A 19884-nucleotide genomic window follows, 5' to 3' on the forward strand; every position below is an offset into this window, starting at 1 on the left:
ATATATATATATATATATTACAATTTTGAATTTCTATTACAATTTTTTTATAACTGTATCCAAATTTGAACCTAATTTAATTTTAATGTCATATCCTTATGACTCTTATAAATATGAGTTAATTGGGGTGTGCAGATAGATTGGTGGCTTGTGGTTTTCCTGACTTAAGCTTTGTGCCGTGGAGGAGTTAGTTTGCTGGGAGTGTTCAGAAGAGAACCTGAAACAGAGAGCCAATTGCTAGGCCCTGGGGGATTGAGAATATATAGAACAGTTGATTATTTGAATTAAATTTTAAGGAGAGAGGATTTGATAGAAAGAAATGAATAATAAAAAAATGGTTTTCTTTGATTGTGTGATCACTGTCTTGACGCACTAGAAGTACGGTGGTGCCAAAATTTTTTTGATGATTTCATAGAAATGGGAAAGGTATACTTTTGAGGTATATTTTCTTAACGGGCAATTTTTTGTATGTGTCGTCTTCTTGATTTATTATCTTTTTTGAGTTATTCTCTCTTCTGTTTGTCTGGAGACATTTGAGGTTCTCTTTTATAGTGAGATTGTGTATTTGAATTCGAGAGAGTCTTTTCTTGTGCTTCTTTAACTTATACATCTTTGTGACTGCTCTTCCTTGGAATGAGACTATTGTTTAGCTGAGCCACACAATTCTGTGTTATCTTTGTGTGATTTTTTATGTGTTATTACTTTATGCATTCATTGTATTTACACATGATAGATGCTTTCACATAAAAACTGAGTGCTTTTTCTAGCAAACCCTTTACTTCAACTATAGGATTTATGACATCGAGAACTTGATTGCAGGTGACAGAAGTTAGTGAGAAAACTGTTCTTTCAAGGGAAGCGTATATGTTATTTTATGTCCGGGACAGAACAGTTGGAGTTAAAGGGACCGTTGAGGTTTCCCCTAAACCTGATATTTCTTTAAGTGCTACAGCAAATAAAACAATTCCTGTGGTGGAAAGAAAACCAAGTCCTGCAGTTTACACCTCTGTCCATACTAGGCATGATGGAACCAGCAGCGAACTGGTTCCCGCACCGGGTGCCTTGTTGCAGGAATCGGTCAAGTATGAAGGTCCACTTTTTAATGGTAATGTCCAGGTTGAAACGAAATGTTCTTCTTTGCAAGGTGGTGATAGCAATGAACACAAAGAAACAACATCAAAAGGGCCAGCAAAATCACATCCTTTGATGGATTCTAAGCTTCCTTCTAATGGTGATGATAAGGTAATTCAAATGTTTTCTGTTTGAAGGCTTGGATAGCAAATGTTTGGTTTCCTTATTTTTTTTATTTTGATTGTAGAAAAATAATTTCGCTAATGACAATGCTCAAGATGGCGCCTTGGCACATAGGATGGAGACTGATCATCCACCGCCACCAAATGATGTTGAAAAAATTTTAAGGCAATCAAACGCCATGAATGATTCTATCCAAAAGGAAGTTGTTGGTTCGAGGCTGGTGGACAATCAGGTATTAAGTTGCATAAGATTTCTTTTATTTTACATCCAAGTTCAGTCAGCTATGATGTTAAGCTTGGCTGTGCTGTTTGGGCTTCCAGAATAATGGCCCGAAGGATCACCAGTTTGACAGCTGCTCAAGTAATCTGAAACTTCAAAAGGGTGGAGAGAGCTTCCTAAAGTTGCTGGAAACTAAATCGATTGAATCATTGCCGTCATGTGCCGCCGTTTGTTCTGTTCAATTGGAAACTCAATCGGATATCATTACAGAAAACTTGTTATTTAGCAGCGACAGGACAGAGTCTAAGCTAAAAAAGCCTAGAAAATCCTCATCAGCAAATGGCTGGTACTTCGGGCGCAAGCAGTTATTTTTTATGTCACTGCAACTCCCAAATAATAAGCGAAAGGGAAGCAAAAAACTTAAGTTAATTTCCATGAAAGGAATGAGTAAGAGGATAGTTGATGATCACAATAATGATTCACATGGAGCCTCCACTTCCGAAACTTTCCAAGCTATCAATTTCTGCTCCAGGCATTCCCCTAGAAAGCACTCACATTTTTCTACTTACAGAAAATCGAAGGGAAAGGAAGCCATTAAACTTGGTAGCAGTTCTGTTCATAATAAAGAATTTAATATAGGCATGAAAACTCTAATGCTTGAAGCTTCAAATAAGCTGAGTAGGTTCTGCTCCAGTGAAGGGGACTACCGTGTAAAGTGTAAAAATGCTGAAGAGAAACATACCCAAAAATTATCAGTGAATCTACTAATGACTAGTCTGAAACAAAATTCTGGTGAGTTTCAGGCATTTTTATATTTTCTCCATCATCTAGTTTCATTTGTTTCTTCTATCTGATATTTTCCTGGCATGCAGTTGCTAGCTGGGATGATAACTTCCCAGCTGAGAAGACGAATCAGGTAGAATACAATTCAAAAAGGAATATTGGTTGTATCCTGGATGAATGGTAAGATCATTTTCTTCTTGTTTTTATTTTCCTCTACTGTTGACGTCACACTGAAAGAGAAAATCTTAAAAAGTTAAGATTAATGGTTGACTACCTCCCTTTTGATGTACTAAGACTGATTTTACCCTCCCCTCACTAGACTTTTGTCTAGAAAGCCAACAGCACTATACCTGCAGCTGATTGATGAAATGACAAATCTGCCAATGTATCTCATAATCTGAATTGTAATTGACTTGTTTAGGGTTTAGTTTCTTTTTTGATGAGAAATTTTCATTAGATATTGAAGAAAGAGTTTCATAAGAAATACTTGAGTTTGCAAGTAATCCAAGAGGAAATACTTGAGTTCGCTAGCCATCCTAGCAATAATTGATAAAAAAACAGCGGAAATAATGCGATATTCTCATTGAAATCAATTGAAAACAAAAGATTGTAGTAGCGGATTCAAAGCAAAAGCAAACATAAAGCAAGATACAATTGATCCTCAATTCAAGAGGGGGATCTTTCTCTCTCAATCTCTAGATGATGAGTCTAGAGCCTAAGACACCAAAGAAGCCTCTAGAGAAACAAATCAAAAGTATAGCCCTAACCCTAAAACACCTCATGCTATTTAACACAAGCTTTCTAAATCCAAACTCCCTCCAAACCCTAGCCCCCCCCTCCTTTCTTCTTTTGGATTCTATTTGAATAGTGGGACCCACTATTGTGGGTGCAAAGAGGGGAGGAGGCGGGCTAGTACCGCCTCCTATAGACCAAAACCGGCCCTAGGTGGGCCGGTTCAGGAGGAACCGGCCACAGAGTTATGCAGAGTTTCAGACTTCTAAATTTAGAAGGTGACGCCTTTATTTATTTGTATTTAATCAAAATATTTTCATCTTATCTCAGTGATGAAGATGATTATGACAAGAACAAGAGAAAAAAAGTGAAGAAATCCAGGCAGTGGTTTGGAGTTGTTGAGCAGAACCCATTCCAGGAGACAGCCATCTTCAAAACACAGCAGAAGAGACCCAAAAACAAAGGTAGAGCAGAAAAGCCAAGAAATCAACCTTTTAGGATATTAAGGTAAAGAATATGAAAATATGCCTTATGGTGTGAAAAATTCAATTTTGAAATCAATTTTTACTTCGTTTAAGATCCTGTAACTGTTGAGCTGATGAATGGACAGGCCGTCTTTAGTTCGATGGCCAGCCTTAAGATTTGTTGTCTTGCTGCATCAATAAAGCTGAAATTTTTTGAGTTTTGGCACATTTTATGAAAAGGTGATGATATTATGTTATATTATAAGAGCTATATTGATGCTTTGAAATGTTCAACAGATTATATATCTATACTACAATATTTTTGTTTACTTATTTGCTGTTTTTTTAGGTGTTTTTGTGGTTCCACAATTAACCAAATAGAAAGTCTAGTTTTTTATTTTTATTGAACTTTGTGCAACTTGCTAAATTTTAATGTAATTAGCTATGCCACTTGCTTCATAGAAGTCAGTGAATTTCTACTACAAGTAAGCCATTGAAACTAGGGCTGCAAGCGAACTAAACGTTCGACGAACTACTCGTTGTTCGGTTCGATTAAAGCTCGTTTGTGATCGTTTAATTAGCTAAACAAACAAACTTGAACAATATTTTAAATACTCGATTCTTAAATAAACAAACTTGAACACTAATGTGTTCGGCTTATTTATGTTCGCGAACAACATCATTTGAAGTTGGTGAACAAGTTCGATATTAAGCTTGATTGGTGTTCGATTTTGAACTCGTGAATAAGTTAGATAAAAATAATTAATATTTGACTATAAAATTAATAAATATAAATAATCATTGTATTTATTACATAGACAATTGCTTTTATTATAAATGTGTTTGTTCATAGACATGTTCATGAACGTATTTGTTTGATAGTTAAAAAAAAATCGTTAAATATGTTCGCTAACAAGCTCGATAAGCACTAAACGAACATGAACTGAACATGAACACTCATTTATTTAAATGAACCAAACATGAACACAAACAATAAAGCTTGAACAAACATGAACCAAACTTGAACAAGCTGATATTAAACGAACACAAACATGAACACTCACATACTCGGCTCGGGTCGTTTGCAGCCCTATTTGAAACCAAATGAAGACTGGTGATAATTTTTTCATTGACCGTTTTTCCTGCTTTCTCATTTAATCTGAACTTTTACTGTTGTTTAGGTAAATTTAGGTTTTATTTGGGAAGGCTTTATTACTGCTTTTTAAAGTTGTTTTTTAGTACTAAATTTTAGTTTTTTATTAAAATGTTGTATCCCAAATGAAGCTTTAATGTTCTTTTCATTGGCAGTGAAGGGTTTTGATTGTAATTCATGCTTGATTATTAGAGCTTAGTGAAAGTTCCAATAGATAGATTTGATCAAAGAATAAATGGAAGCCATTAGTCCATAGTAGGGGTGCAACCGAGTCAAGCTGGCTCACGAGCTAACTCGCTCTACTCGGTAACAGGTTCGATGAGTCGAGCTCGAACAGCCTGAGTACTCGACTTGTGAGCTCGTGAGCTTGTCCAGCAGCTCGGGAAAATGAAATCGCCAGCGACATAAAGGGCGACGGACGGAAGTTGTATCTCGAATGGATCTAGGCAATCCAGCTTGGGCGTGCGATCCACTGAGCATTAGAGGCATGGAGTTCAGTTCCCTTCTTCTCTCACATAGCTTATCATCTTTGTCTCTACCATTCGATTGAAGCAACCAAACTAGCCTCCCTTTGTCTTTCTCACAGTAAGAACCTCACATGAAGCCTCACCAAATCCCCCGCTCCCAGGCGATCCCTCTCAAATTTGAATGGACCAGGTGCGGCTTACGTGTGATCCGACCTAGCAGAGATGAGTGGCTTGTGATTCAAAGAACCCTAAACCAAGAGAGGGCTCCTTGCATATGTAGTGCGATCTGTGCGGCCACATCAAACAAGAAGAGTGGGCATTTCTTCTTCCTGATCTACATTTTCCTCTTAATCTTCTTCTGAAGGCTGGCAACGGACCAAAGCTGGAAATGACACACACACCGGCCACGACAAGAAAGATGGTGACGACACAAACACCGCCACAACACGGACGCTAGCGATGACGCGGCACTGGCGACTAATGTTGGCATGACGGAAGGATTGGGCTCGAAGTGCCACTCGAGTAGCTTCACGAGCTTTTTTTCCTCCGTCGAGTCGAGCTCGAGCTCTACTTTTGAGTTCGACTCGAGCTCGTGCTCGGTATTTAACTGTCGAGCTCGACTCGACTCCTTTGCACCCCTAGTCTATAGTAATTGTGGTAGATTCTTTAAATTATAAGCCAAGCCATTTAGGAAAGGATTTCCCCATCCCAATCACAACTAATTTACTTGACAAGTCAATTATTGTGATAAAGGTGGAACCATATTAGTCCATCTCATAAATGAAAAAATTAGGATGTATTAGTGTTGTAAGTGAATCAAGCTGATTCGTGAATTGGCTCAAGCTTGACTTGATAATTAGCTCATGAGCTGAGATATATGAGTTAATGAGCCAAACTTGAGCCATTTCAAATTGACTTGTTAAACTTGCGAGTGTGCTCATTTAAAAATTATGACTATAAAATGTATTTATGATATATTAGTATTCAAGGTTTTAGGTTCAAAGTTATTAAAAATACTAATAAATTACATTTCACTTTCTAATATTTAGTGATTTTTTATTTTATTTTCTTATTTTTCATTCTTTTTACTATTTTATTATAATTATTACTTGAATCATATGCATTTTTTTTTCTTTCAAAATAAGTGGGTTCAAACTCGTAGATTAAAGTTTAAGCTAGACATTGAACTTAATTAATTTATAAAGCTCAAACTCGAGCTTGGCTCAACTCACTTGCACTCTTAGGATACCTCAAATATTGAACAACACTTATTGAATATCAAATCCTTCAAAAAAAAAAAAAACTTATTAAATATCAAATATTTTATTTTTATATTTAAATATAAATAGATTAAATAAAAAGTTAAAATTAGAAGAAAAAAATAAAGAAAGAAAGAGGATGATAGAGCCAAAAAACCAAATAATTTCATAATTTGTTTCTGTTGGAGTTAATCATATTTAAGTCAAAATTTAATTTACTTTTTTTTTAAAATGATGAATATCTAAGCATAAGTTCAGTGCAGATTAAATTCAAATTCAAAATTTTGATAATAATTTTAAAAACTTTTACCAATTAAATTAGTCAACACTCATAATTAGCAATTAATTTAATTAAATGTTTGAAAGTTTGATCCTCCTTCAATTATTCCAACTTTCTACTATTTATGACAGAGGAAGCTTTAAACTATCATTTCATTTATTTATTTCAATGGATGTGGCATTTCCAAGGCCTAAACTTTCATGAATTATTTATAAGAAAATTTTGAAAATTATTTTTTATTATCAAATATATTAATCTCGAGAGAATCCATTCATTTATTTATTTATTTACTTTAATGATCTATTCTTTATTATATGTTGAGATCTATTATCATATAAAAGAAAGATGATTTATGAATTAATCTCCTTTAATATAATTTTACTATTAAAAAAAATATATGGAATTGTTTGAAAAATTTCATACTTTTTTTATAAATATTTTACATTAAAAAAGAGTCAATCTTTAATAAATTCTTTTAATACATGTTAATAAAATATTTTTTTGAGATTGTTTTTACGAAATTTTTTTTTGGTGCGAAATGTTCTAAACATTAGGGTTTTGAAAATATTAGTATTCACTCCAAAATAAAAGAAATTATAAATGAAATTTTATAGAATTTAAAAATTCACCATCTTGTTAAATTTGATGTGTTTAGAAATTATTAGATATGATTGATTTTCAAATACACTATAAATTCTATGAAATAGTTGTTGCAAGTTGTTGCGACCGTCGGCTCCCTAGCAAGTAGCTGTGGTCATCACCGATTGCTATATGTTGTTCCATCTGATATCCGTCGTCATCACTAGGCTCCTGCTGCCACCTGCTGTCCGTCGTCATCACTAGCAATTATCAATGACTTTGCAAAACATTATTTTTCTTTTCAAGTCAACCAAATAATAATAATAATAACCAATTACATTTATTTTATATTTATTTAAAGCAGTTCTAAATATTTAAAATACCTTGCATTTCTTTCAAATTGTATTTCATTTTTTTAGATAGTTATTCTTTTCTCATAAATTTTAGACTATTTAATGCATACAAATGTCAATTTATTATTATTATTATTATTATTATTATTATTATTATTATTATTATTATTATATTCTGTATTTACAGCTATTGATGTTTTTTTAATAAATGCCTCTGCTTTAGCATCTCAGATTACAGGCATAGAAGCCTTGTAATAAAAAGCTGCTTTAGAAAGTAAGAAAAAAAGCTATCTCAAACAAAGTCTAAATTATATTAAAATTTTAATTTTAAAAAATAAAATTTTAATTTATTTTATTTTGACTTTATTTCAAACAGCTTTCTCATGCTTTGTAAAACACTTTTTTAGTAGCAAAATTTTTAATCTAAGAAATTTGGGTACTAAAAAGATACTTTGGAAAGCAGCCAAATAAAGTCTTAGGTTTTGTTTGTGACATCTTTATTGTCGCTTCTTAAAACAATTATTTAGTACAAAAATTGAAAACTGGTATCCCAAACGGAACTTTAGGCTTCATTTGAGATAGCTTTTTTATTATTTCTTAAAGCAACTTTCTTACTAAAAAAATACTTTAAAAAGCAGTAAGAAAGTCATCCCAAATAAAGTCTTAGGCTTCGTTTGGGACGGCTTTTTTATTGCTTTCTAAAACGGAGTTTTAGTACAAAATTTTTTATTTTTTAACTAAAACTCCGTTTTAGAAAGCAGTCCCAAACAAAGCTTTAGTGTATCAATTAATACTTTAAAAATATATAATTTTTTATCTTTAATTGATTTATCTAAGTAAAATGGAGTTCATTTTTATTTTTTGTGAATTTATTTGAGTGAATAAAACTATTCTTTAAATTAAGAGAGTAACAAGTAGTTTAAATGTTAAAAAAAAAAAAAGAAATTGAAACGCCAATGTTTCCCGCTAAGCAGTAAACAAAAGGAACCCGAAATTGGACCCACCATCTTCCTCCCAGGAACTTTTATTACATCCAGTGAACCGAGTACCCAGAGAGTAGAAACGGCTGCTCTCTCTCTCTCTTCTCTCCTTCTCTCTCTTTCTCTCACGCCCTCTATAAAATGTTCCCGAAAAGGAAAGAATCTTTCTTTCACCGGAAAGATCCCATTTTTAGGACATGAGAGTAGCAGAGTTCCTCCAGGACTTGGGGGAGATGAAGAAGAAGAATCGGAGGAGAAAAAGGATAAATTTTGGCGCACCTCCGCTGCATTGCGAGCCTCAAACGCCGCGTTCCTTTCTCTTCCGGTGGTTTTTTAACACAGCGCCCGCCGCTGGCAATGTAAACGGCGGCGCAGCGGAGGGGTCGAAGTCGAGTTGCTTGGTTCCGTTCTCGAAGTCTTGCTGCAAGAATGAGGAGGAGGATGAGAAGGAGGACGAAGAGGGGTTCGGTCCAGATGAAGCGAAGGAGACGATTCCAGCGATTGGGGAATCCACGGAAGGAGGTAATGTGTTCAGCATTAGTTTATTCTTTTGTTTGGTCTGCTTGATAAAAATAGGGTTTTTAGGGTTTTGCTGATTCCTGTTTGAGTTGGAGGGTTTTGACTTAAGGCAGTTTGATTTCTGATAATCACAAAGGAAATACACCATGAACCGAATTCCTAGAAGATAAAATGCTCGGATTTGATTGCATTTGTCATTAAATAAAATATATATGTATATTTTTAACTTACCACAATCTCTTTGTTAGGCTTGAGTCCTTGCATTTATCTTTCTGTTTTTAACTGTTTCAAGGCCAATGTAAGAGTTACGGGTTTCTGTCAAAGAGAGTTTTTTGGATTAATCAAAAGAAACAGAGGAAAGAATATACATATTAGAAGGATAATGCAACTGGAATAGTATTTTTTGCAGAAAGCTATAGATTATTCCATGTATTCCTCGTGATTATCATTGTGGATCACTTAGTGTCAGCCTTGCCATGCTGGCTGTTATCTCTCACAGCTAGTACATTGAAGTGGGACAGCTTTAACAAAAGAAAAATCTATGTAGGGTCCATTTCAAAAAAAAAAAGTGAAAAATTAAATTATCAGTTTCTTAAACGTGATTTCTAGCAATCAAATGGACCCTTCAATGGCACAAAGTTGTTTTAATTTGTTTGAAGAAGTTTGGGATATTGAAGCTCAATTAGATTAGAAAGACTTAAGGGCTTTCCTGTTGAGATTTCTGATTTATTCCTTTTGTTTCGTTGTGTAATGACTGAGCAACATTTACTGCTTTCATGTTGATTTGTTTGGGGATTAAAAGCAGAAAAATGTAATCTTGATTTCATTCCCACAAGTTCTGAATATTGAAGCTCGATTAGAGTAGAAAGAGTTAAGGGCTTTCCTGTTATTTATTTGTGTAATGACTGAGCAACATTTACTGCTTTCATGTTGATTTGTTTGTGCATTAAAAGCAGAAAAATGTAATCTTGATTTCATTCCCATAAGTTCTGATTAAAACTTTTTTTTTTTCTGATCATGCTAATATAGATGAACATGAATTAGCTGCTTTTGAACTAACTGCTGCCATCATTTCAAAATGTTAACTAGATGAGCAAAGCATAACTATGAAGAGAGAGGAGAATGATATATCTGAAGCAGATCTCTGTTAAGAACTTCATTTCAAACGCATTACATGACATGTTATCTTGCAAATCTGGGTGATCAGATTAAAAAATCTTCTATGTTTCATATGTTTTGTTGATCTTTTTATTGAATACTTTCTATGTGCAATTCCTTTTGTTCAAGTGATAATTTTGTTTCTTTGTTTAGTGATTAACTCTGTAGTTCACTTCAGATTTTTTGTTAATAGTAAGCTAATGACAGTTTTGAAATTAAAGCATGACCGCTCCTTGCATAATTTGTTGTAGGATTTAACATGTTGGAGATCAAGTAGAGGGACGGGAAGTACATGATAAGATCTTAGTAGACTTTAATATTTTTTTCTTTATCGATGCTCTAATTGGGATGAAAAAAAAAATATATTATTGTTTTATTTTGATGTACGTATCCTTTTAGTAATTAGTTCTTAAAAACAAAACACATACCAATCTTTAATTAGTTTAAGATAAAATACTAATCATTAATCGAGTACTTGTGTCCTTGGCTAGTTAATCTGTCTTTAACTTGTCTCAATTAAAATTAATTCACCACAACTAATTGATTGGTTGAAAAATAAATTCTAAGTAGAATTTTTAGGAATTTGTATTCCAAAATCTTCCAATTCGGGCAACTTGCAAATACACCATATTGACTTCCTCACCAACATACTACTATTGCAACTAGCTACTGCTGCCAGCCATCATCATTGTCGTTAGCCACTACCATTGTTGTTAGTCACCATCCACACCTAATATTAGTAGCCATAGTTGTTGGTTGTGGCTAATTGGCGCCAGCTACCATCGTTGCGGTCGATCACCACCACTCAGCATTGCTAGCCACCGCTATTGTCGCCAGTTGCCATTACCGTCTCCCACCTGCGAAGCTGCCACTACTGCCAAACATTAATTTTATTTTGCATGCAAAAAAACATAATGATTAAACTCCTGAATTTATTTTACAATCAACCAAACACCGTAAAGTATTTCAAATGTAGAAATTTTACTTTACTTTATATTTTGAATACATCTTGATGCATTGCTAGAAAATTCATTTAATGATACACATGTCTTGATGTAGTAGTGGAATTGAAATTTTCCACAATTACGAATCAATCCAAATCCAAATGCTCCCACAAACACTAGAAGTTTGGTTAAAATTTTCAAAGCGTTGATTAAAAGATCAAATACATTAATTAAAAGACCAAATGATCTTCAAATTTTGCATACTTCTTGTCAAAACAAGCTCTTGAAAGAGAAATCAAACGAGCTCAAGATCACTCAATTTCAAGATCCTAAAGTTACTTAAATGTTGAAAGAATGATTTATGATCAATGGAATCAACACGTGCGGTCGGATGAAGTGTTTTAGAAAATTGGCTTAATTTTGAGAAAACTTAGAGCTCTACATGATGTTTTATGCTAAGATGACCACCAACAACTGTCATCACCTGGCCATTGTCGTTAATCTATTATCGTCCAATCGTTGCTTGACTACAGTCTCTTAGCCATAGTCATCCGACAACGGTCTCCAAACCACCATCACCCGAGACCTTATTATAGATTATATTTTTGGATTTTTTACTTCACAATTTTATATTAGGCATGCGGTTGCACTATAAAAAAATAGGAAAGATTTTTCAATAATTGAACAAATGCTTTTTATTATTATTATTTTTTACATTGACTCTATTATCTACCCAACCTTCATGAAAAACAGGAAAAGAAAAATTGATCAGGTGATGGATGTGACTAAGTTGCCTCCTCTTCATAAAAAACAAAAACTCACATTTTAATCAACCAGACAAGAAGACTTTTTTTTTTCACTCAATTTCTCCTCAAACAAATAAGTAGGTGTAAGTAATTTCAATTCAATTTGTTGGTCATTTCCTTTTTCTTTTCCTTCTAACCAAACAAAGCCTAGATGGTTTTTTCTTTTACATCTTCTTTACATGAATGGAAAGAAAATGAGAGATTCTTGATTTCTTTTGGAATCGACTTTGACGCCTTTCTGCATGTATCCTTACAAGAAAGATAGGTAAATTACATATTAAATAGAAACCGTGGAAGAGGTGCAGAGGGAAAAGGAGTTGTTCCTGAAGAAAGCCAGAAAGCATAAAGATAAAGCCACACTGAAATGAAAGCAAATGTTGCTAATGTCCTGAGGTTTCTTTATGTCATCTTAGGCTTCGTTTGGAACAGCTTTCTTACTGCTGCTTAAAGCAGCTTTCTAGTACAAAAATTTTAATTTTTGTACTAAAAAGTTTCTTTAAGAAGCAATAAAAAAGCCGTCCCAAACGAAGTCTTAATCATGATTTTCGCCTGCATGTGTGAACTGCTGCATGATGGTCCATTGTGGAGTAAACAGGTTCATTTGTATTACATGACTAATTTCTTACCATCAACTTATTAATTTACAAACATGTTATATGCTCATGAATACCTGGCTAAAACTATGCATCTTTATGAACAAATATCTAAAAGCTTTATCCATTCTATGAATGCTTGGCATTTTGTTGACAATATCAAGTTTTATCTGGTAATAGAAACTCAATTATGTATATAATTATAGAGTTGGCTGTCTTTAAGCATATTACAAGACATCTAGTTATTTTTTTAAATAATTGTTCTTTCTGATGTTGTTGTTGTTGTCTGATTTCAGAAAAGAAACCTGAGGTTCTCTCTTTCAACCTTGGTATGGGGGCAGGTCTAGTCTTCCTCTTGGCAAAAAGTGCTAGTGAATTTAATAAAATGGTTGAACTAAGATCTGAGATGGAAATGATGATCCAGTACATCAAAGGAGAAATGCAAAGAAAAGCTACTGTTTCTAACTTACCAGAGTCAAAGGTTCACAGCTTCCCAAATTCATATTACTTGGGGAGTGAATGTTCAAACAAGCCTCAGTACTTGCCTGATGATACAGAATCATGTAATTTCACAGGAGCTTACGGTGCCATGGCGACTCATAGGCAGTCCAACTTGAACATGGATTTGGATACTAAAATGTGCTCCACAGGCAATGAAATGGAGCAAGAGCTTCAAGTTGAACTACAACGCTTGCAGCTTAACTTGGAAGACCAAGATTCATCAATGCATCCACGCCAAGATAGATTGGAGGTAACTTTCTTATTTCCACAAATTGCTTTTAGGGCATCTCCAACCGAAAATCCCATTTTCATTCCAAAATGCAGTGAAACTAAAAAATGATGTGATTCACCTGCGAAGCTGTCTTTCTCCTCTTTGGCGCGTTTCTTCGGCAAATCCAGTTGAGATAGAAAAATCGTGTAGGTGAACAGTGCAACACCACTGTTCACCTGCAAACAAATAGCGGAAGATTTGGCGTTTGGCTGAAGTGACCGAACGATGCCATATGCATGTTTGGCCTTCGGTTGGAGATGACCTTAATTCTGCGTGCTTTTTACTAGTGCCATGTATTGACTTTGTCTTGTGACTAGGTTGTTCTATCTTTTAAATATGCAGTCTTTGTTTGGTAGATTTTATGATCATTTTGTCCTTGGAGGTTGATCATGTTCACATTTGAAATTTCCAGCCAGTAATCTTTGATTGTCAACATTGTGACAATCAATTCTTCTAAGTTTTATGAGATTTCTTGGTAATTGTGCATTGTCAAGTTCCTGAGGATGATTGATCCCATGGCTAACCATACTAACCAGCACCACCATAGTTGCACCATCCTGTGCAAAAAAAATAAAAACTGCAATGAATTAATTTTATTATGTTATTTAAAATTATTAGATATTCTCTCTTCTCTTTTCCTGTATTGTCTCATCAACTTGGCATGTTTCCTTCTTTCAAACTTTCAGCTTCCATCCACAAATGTTTTGTACATTTAAGGGCAATGTTTCCAAATCTGTAGTTAGATTGGTTGTGTTGTATGGCTTCTAGTTTTGGTAAACAGAAAGTCATTATGATTCATCTTGAGTTTGCCGAGACAGAATGTTAAGATGAATATGTGGTTGAAGTAAGAAGAGAATGACTGAATTAGCTAGATGATAAATTGCCTATTTATTTAGGTAAAACTCTAGTGGTTTGGGCATGTAAAATGAAATAAAAAGATCCACAAATAAGGTGGTCTGATTCTATTCATGTTCTTAGTATAAGAAGGGTAAAATTAGGGATGGAAGGGATAGAATCTGCCCAAAAAGGACTCGAATAAACTAGAGTTGACACCATTAATAGGAAGAACTGAGAATGCTTGACATCCTCCATTGATATGCCTTGCACCTCCATGTTCCTACCACCCTCAACTAAAATCTCAGTGAAGAAGAACAAATGTTGTGGATTAATCTCGGTTTCTTTACAAATTTACTAAAATTTACTATGTCAGAGAGATCAGTTACATATTATTTTTTGCTGGAAGGTAAAAATGCTCCTTATTCTTCCTGGAACCAAAAATTTCATCAGAACACTCTTTTTATTTACTTGTACTGAAACTTTAATCATCACAGGTAGACAGTGAGAGCAATTTGAGCTTCAATGACACTTACCAGCAAGTCAATGAGCCTAATAAATCAGAAAGCAACAAGCAAACTGGAGTTTGCCCTCGAGAGCTCGAGAGAAGGTTGCATGAGCTTCTTGAAGCAAGACAGCATGAGAGGATAGTTGAGCTCGAGAATGCATTAGAATGTGCAGAGAGGAAGCTGAATGAGAAAGATATGGAGATTTGCTGGTGGAGAGATACTGCAAGGCTGGTCTCAAAGCATAGAGAAGAAAGATTGCAACTGCAATTCTAAGAGAAACTTAGCTCCTGGCTATGTTGCTTCTTACCTCAATGAATCAATTGACTTTGTACTGAAGATTGGCTTTTTTGTCTGGTTATTTTCTGTTCTGCAGAGCTTTCTTCCATTTGTGTTCAAAGTTGAGGAAAAGAAGTTTTTTGCTTTGGCAATTTTGCAAAACAAACTCTCTGTTCTTCAAAGCTTTCTTCCATAAGCTATAATTAGAGCTTTTGATTGAGCAATTCAGTAACAGGTTTGGATCTTCTGCAATTAATTGATATTGATTTAGTTTATGGTGCATTTAAAGATAGAATCAATAATTATTTTTTAGAAAACTATTTTAATTTTATTGAATCCACTTCAATTGTATGTTTAAAATGCATGTTTAAAATGAAATTGATATAGAATTAATCAATTTAAAAAAGAGTATATATATAATTAATTAATTAATTTCAGCGTTACATTCTTTTAAACATAAATTCAATAAATAAAAAAATTATCATGCTATTGATAACAAGAAAAAGATTAAATCTTCATTATTAATGATTTATTTATCATTATTTTTTCCTTTCCAATATGATATTTTCCCTAAATTGAAGGAATTGAAACATTGATCATGATATCATGGAAAATGAGCTTTTTGTTAAAAAAAGAGGCAATTTTATACATAAAATTCAAATCTTAGTTATTTATAAATTAACATTCTCCTACCTCTACTTTTCATATTGTCACCTAAATATTTAAATTTACAAAAAAGGATCATTATATTCTGATAAAAACTTAAAGCAGTACAAGAGCTTTTGATAAAGCTGATTAAGCTTAAGCTCAATAATAATAATATGAGTTATTTCATTTTTATATGATAGCGTAATAATAAATTAACTCTTTAATTTAATGGCCTCATTAAATAATGCTCTAATTATATAATCTTTTTCTTATAAGTTTTTTTATGCTATGAGAAAACTGAATAGACTAAGAGCTTGTTTATTAATGTGTTAAGCTAAATGAGATCAGAAGTTAGACCAAAAAAAAGGGATTAATCAAGCTAATTACACTAATCACTGATTTACTTAATGATATATTTATGCTAATACTCAATAACCATAGAGATTAATGTGGATTAAAGCAACCATAAGGACTAACTTAATTTTTTTCTTATTAACTTAATTAATTAGTTCCAAATCTTAAAAACGTCCAAACTATTAGCAAGATTTTGTTAATAAGAAAGTTTAAGTAATCATAACAGGTAATAGGATTATTATTTGCAAAGAAAGGTTATAAATTTGTTTGTTCAAAAAATAATATTGTCAATTTGGAAAGAAGATAATCACATCATATAAAAAACAATATTGTTGAGAAAATTACTTAGCTTTTGCTTGCACAAGATGCAAAAAATCCAAAGTAGCTAATCATGCATTGGAGTAGTATTATACCACATTGATTTACAAATCTTGAAGCACATGATACAAAACCTCTGCATTTATCATCATGATATATTACTTAAATAAGGTACAATAGAAAAAATAAGATGGTTGAACATTAAATTTGATTACTTGTGTTCTATTCAAGATGAAATTTCTCTTCAACTGCGTAAGATTTCATAAATCGACCCGTTTGAACCCGGGTCAGTTCCGGGTTCGACTCGAACCCGACCCGTGACCCGAAATTGACACCCCTGCATAAACTATTGTTTCATTTAAGATTTGTTTTGGGGCGGTTGCAGATTCATAAAGTTAGTTGTGAAGAAAGCAACTTCGTTACTAGGGTTGAAGAAAGCAGCACTCCATCATAGAAATGTCTGAAAGCAGTGATAAAATAGCAAGAAAATAGTAGCCAAATGAAATTATGGTTGTTGTTTGAAAATCAAAGCAGCCAAAAAACTGTCCGAATAGAACTTTAATGTATCTCCCTCGATCAAGACCAATTAGTATAAAAATAGAGCGACATTATATATCATTTGAATTTAAATATAAAATAAATTTAGTCAATTTAAAACTTGCATCACTATTTGGGTGTTGATTTGATAGGATTCCAACAAACCTAATTGAATGTTAGTGTTTAATGCTAAGAATGCTTGTGACATTATTACAGATCTTAATCGTCCTTTTGACTTCTGGTTCATGTTGCATTATGATAATAACTTCCAAGAAAATATATCAGATGTTCAGATGTTTTCACTTAACTAAATTAGGTAGACTTTAATGTTGGCATGTGATTAGAATGAATCTACAATCTCATTATCTAATAAAGAATTAAATGCAAAATGAATTTTTAAGATGCTTCCCAATCTAGTTCCTCATATAGAGCTTAGGTCGTTGACTCCATAAAAATTATTCACAATGAGTTGCTAAAGTAAGGGATGCGAATATGCGATCCCAATGTGGTGGAGCAAAAGGGGATAAAAAAATCTACATAGGGCCACTGCGGCTGACTGCACCGTATAGCGACGACGGCGGCGCATCTCCTCCGGTCGAGATCCCGGGAACGAGCGTTTCGGCGGCGGAAGGAGAAGTGGCGGCGGAGATGTTGGAGACGAGTGAGATAGGCAGGAGAAATAAGCCCTTCCCCTGAAGATATTGCTTCGCCGAGCCCATGTCGTCGTCCATAAGTTTTGCAACCAGGTTCTCCCTCCCAGCTACGGTCTCGCTCGCGGCAGCCGGCGATCCCCTCCCCTATCAAACAAACATAAAACAATTTCTTAAAAAAATAGAATTTATTAATGAGAAAAATTTATCAAAATGAATTCCAAAATCCTAATAATATTTACAGATGTAGATAGAGAAATAAAAGAAGAGAATTATTCACCTCAGAGGGGACGTCGACGATCAGAGGAGAAGCGGCGGCAGCCCCTCCTAGCCGGCTTATACTCAACACCTGCATTATCCCTCCAGTTTAAAACAAGATTACTTAAATCCTAGTCTACTTTTTAAAAAATATTATTAAGATTAACTTATACAAAATAAGATCTAATATTCAAATTTTTAGCTCGAATCAAATATTGACACCCCTAGATCTAATATAGCGCTGACCTTAAGTTGCATTTGCAGGAATTTCACGTACTCGATTATCTCATCAAGCATCGACGCCTTGTCCGTCTGTCAATTCAGTCCGATTCAAATACAACAAACATAGGGGTGAATTGAAAAGAAAAAAATAATAATTATTGCAATATTTTATTTTCGATTATTTGTGAATTTATGAATACAGAGCAATGAGATTTGGATTTTACCTTGTTGGCGTTAGGAACAAGTTCCTGGAGAGCCTTCATCCCTTCTGCAATTCGCTCTCTGCGAAGCTGATCGCACAGTACAAAAATGAATAAATAAATAAATTTTAAATTTTAGATGCTAAGTGTGAAAAAAGATTAATTTTGAGGGCTATGTATGTAGAATCCAAAAAAAAAAAAAACAGAAAAAAAAAAATTTTAATTTTGGCAAGTACTTACCCGCTCGGCGATGCTGTGCGGGTCAGTAGCCTGGCCGCGGCGGGCGCGGACGCGCGGCCGCAGAGCAGTGACTCTGAAGTCCCCGCTATTCGCTCTGGCCGATGTCGAGGGAGAGGGCGCCGCCTGCCGGGAACCTCCGAAGCTCTGTCGAGGCATCAATGCGCCCTGCGTTTTCGAATTTAAACATTGCAATGCCAATAAATAGAATTTAGATTTGAAAAGAAAAATGGATATATAAGGGTTTAGGTGAACCTCGGACAGCTGGAAATGTTGCGGTTGGCTCGCTCTAAATTCAGTTCCCTGTAAAAAAAAAATACGGTTTTGTGATTTTCATTTGTAAAAATAATTCGAAAACATGTGGGAAATTTGAGGGTGTGTACGGTGGAGTTGGGTGATTTGAAGGTAGAATCAGAATCTGCTCCAGGACAGGGGCCCCCAAGCGAAACCAGCAGAGGAGGAAAGTGACCCGACTCAACGGCGGAGGCATTTGCCGGCGACTGGTGGCTCCCGACCATGTCGGAGAGAAGCAACTGATGTTGCTCCAGCTGCGCACTGATCGGAAGCATCGTCTGCTCCCCATCCAACGATCCCTCGCCGATGATCGGTTGCGGCCGGAACCACGGTGCGAGGAGGGACGACTCGCCGTACGGCCCCTCGAAGGGAAAACCTTCGTCTCCGGCGACTTGCGTACCGTCGGTGAGATCCCAATGATATTGTATAAGCTCCGCAAATAAGGGAATGCTGGAGAAAATCTTGTCCAATGAATCGTCGGTGGCGGCAGGTGATGGTTCGAATTGGGAGAATGTCGGCTGAAGATTACAATTCTGGATCAGTGAATTGCCGTTGCTGTTATGGAACTCGTGGAGGGCAATCTGGGCGGCGACGGCCGTAGAGGGAGTTGGGTTGGAGGATTGCGATAATCCATTCAGCGGGGTTCCCATTGCTCGCATTTCTCCTCTGATAGGTTGCATAGCTGAGGTCCAGCGAGAGATCAGAAAAGCCAGCTAGTGATATTTGGCTTTGGAAAGTAGAAGAAGAAACAGCGGCGAGCAGATTGAGAGAGATGCAGAAGAAGAAGCAGAGGAGAATGAGACGGACGGAGAACTACTAGCGAAGAAGCGGTTACTGGTTAGTCCGTTAGTCCGTTAGTCCGTTAGAGCAGGAGAAATAATCCATAGAGAAGGGCAAATTATAAAAAGAGCAAGCGGTAGAAGTGGATTATCAAATTATTTTATAAAATATGAATTCGGAAAAAAATAATCCGATAATTAAATATCTTTTTTTTTTAAATTAAATTTCTTTTTCTATGGAAAAACTTATAGATACCGGATTTTAATGTTTCAGTTTTGATTTCATTTTATCAATTTTTTTTTAAATTTAGATTATTTATTTTTTTAGAAAATTTATACTGTTATTTAATGGAATTTAAATTATAATTACATTCATTAAAAATATAATTCTTAAATCATCTTTTCTATTTAATATATAGTTTTTTTAATTACCTAATATATGTATCTATCACA

The 19884-nt window shown here is 34.6% G+C and overlaps 3 protein-coding genes across 3 annotated transcripts in view; 2 read left to right on the forward strand and 1 right to left on the reverse strand.

Annotated features, from left to right (window-relative positions):
- The window catches only part of LOC110111431 (ubiquitin carboxyl-terminal hydrolase 23), a 12151-nt gene extending 8370 nt beyond the window's left edge, over positions 1–3781 (forward strand). The window contains exons 7-11 of the mRNA XM_020843320.2: positions 820–1242; positions 1319–1486; positions 1575–2265; positions 2346–2436; positions 3319–3781. Coding sequence (XP_020698979.1) covers positions 820–1242; positions 1319–1486; positions 1575–2265; positions 2346–2436; positions 3319–3499 — 1554 coding nt within the window. The 3' untranslated portion in view covers positions 3500–3781. The remainder of the gene's footprint in view (positions 1–819; positions 1243–1318; positions 1487–1574; positions 2266–2345; positions 2437–3318) is intronic.
- A 4830-nt stretch (positions 3782–8611) lies between these two features.
- LOC110111458 (protein POLAR LOCALIZATION DURING ASYMMETRIC DIVISION AND REDISTRIBUTION-like) lies at positions 8612–15149 on the forward strand. Its single transcript, XM_020843360.2, has 3 exons — positions 8612–9045; positions 12840–13294; positions 14647–15149. The coding sequence occupies exons 1-3, from the start codon at positions 8721–8723 to the stop codon at positions 14929–14931; spliced, it is 1065 nt and encodes a 354-aa protein (XP_020699019.1). The 5' UTR covers positions 8612–8720; the 3' UTR covers positions 14932–15149.
- A 2131-nt stretch (positions 15150–17280) lies between these two features.
- LOC110111433 lies at positions 17281–19302 on the reverse strand. The gene is made up of 7 exons (XM_028699936.1): positions 18742–19302; positions 18614–18661; positions 18362–18526; positions 18146–18211; positions 17946–18011; positions 17722–17790; positions 17281–17588 (listed from the first exon to the last, which is right to left on the reverse strand). Exons 1-7 carry the CDS (start codon positions 19300–19302, stop codon positions 17325–17327), a joined length of 1239 nt encoding a protein of 412 aa, XP_028555769.1. The 3' UTR covers positions 17281–17324.
- Between the last annotated feature and the right edge of the window lie 582 nt (positions 19303–19884).

This window comes from Dendrobium catenatum, unplaced genomic scaffold, assembly GCF_001605985.2.
Source record: "Dendrobium catenatum unplaced genomic scaffold, ASM160598v2 fragScaff_scaffold_1414, whole genome shotgun sequence".
In the NCBI taxonomy this organism is placed as follows: Eukaryota; Viridiplantae; Streptophyta; class Magnoliopsida; order Asparagales; family Orchidaceae; genus Dendrobium; species Dendrobium catenatum.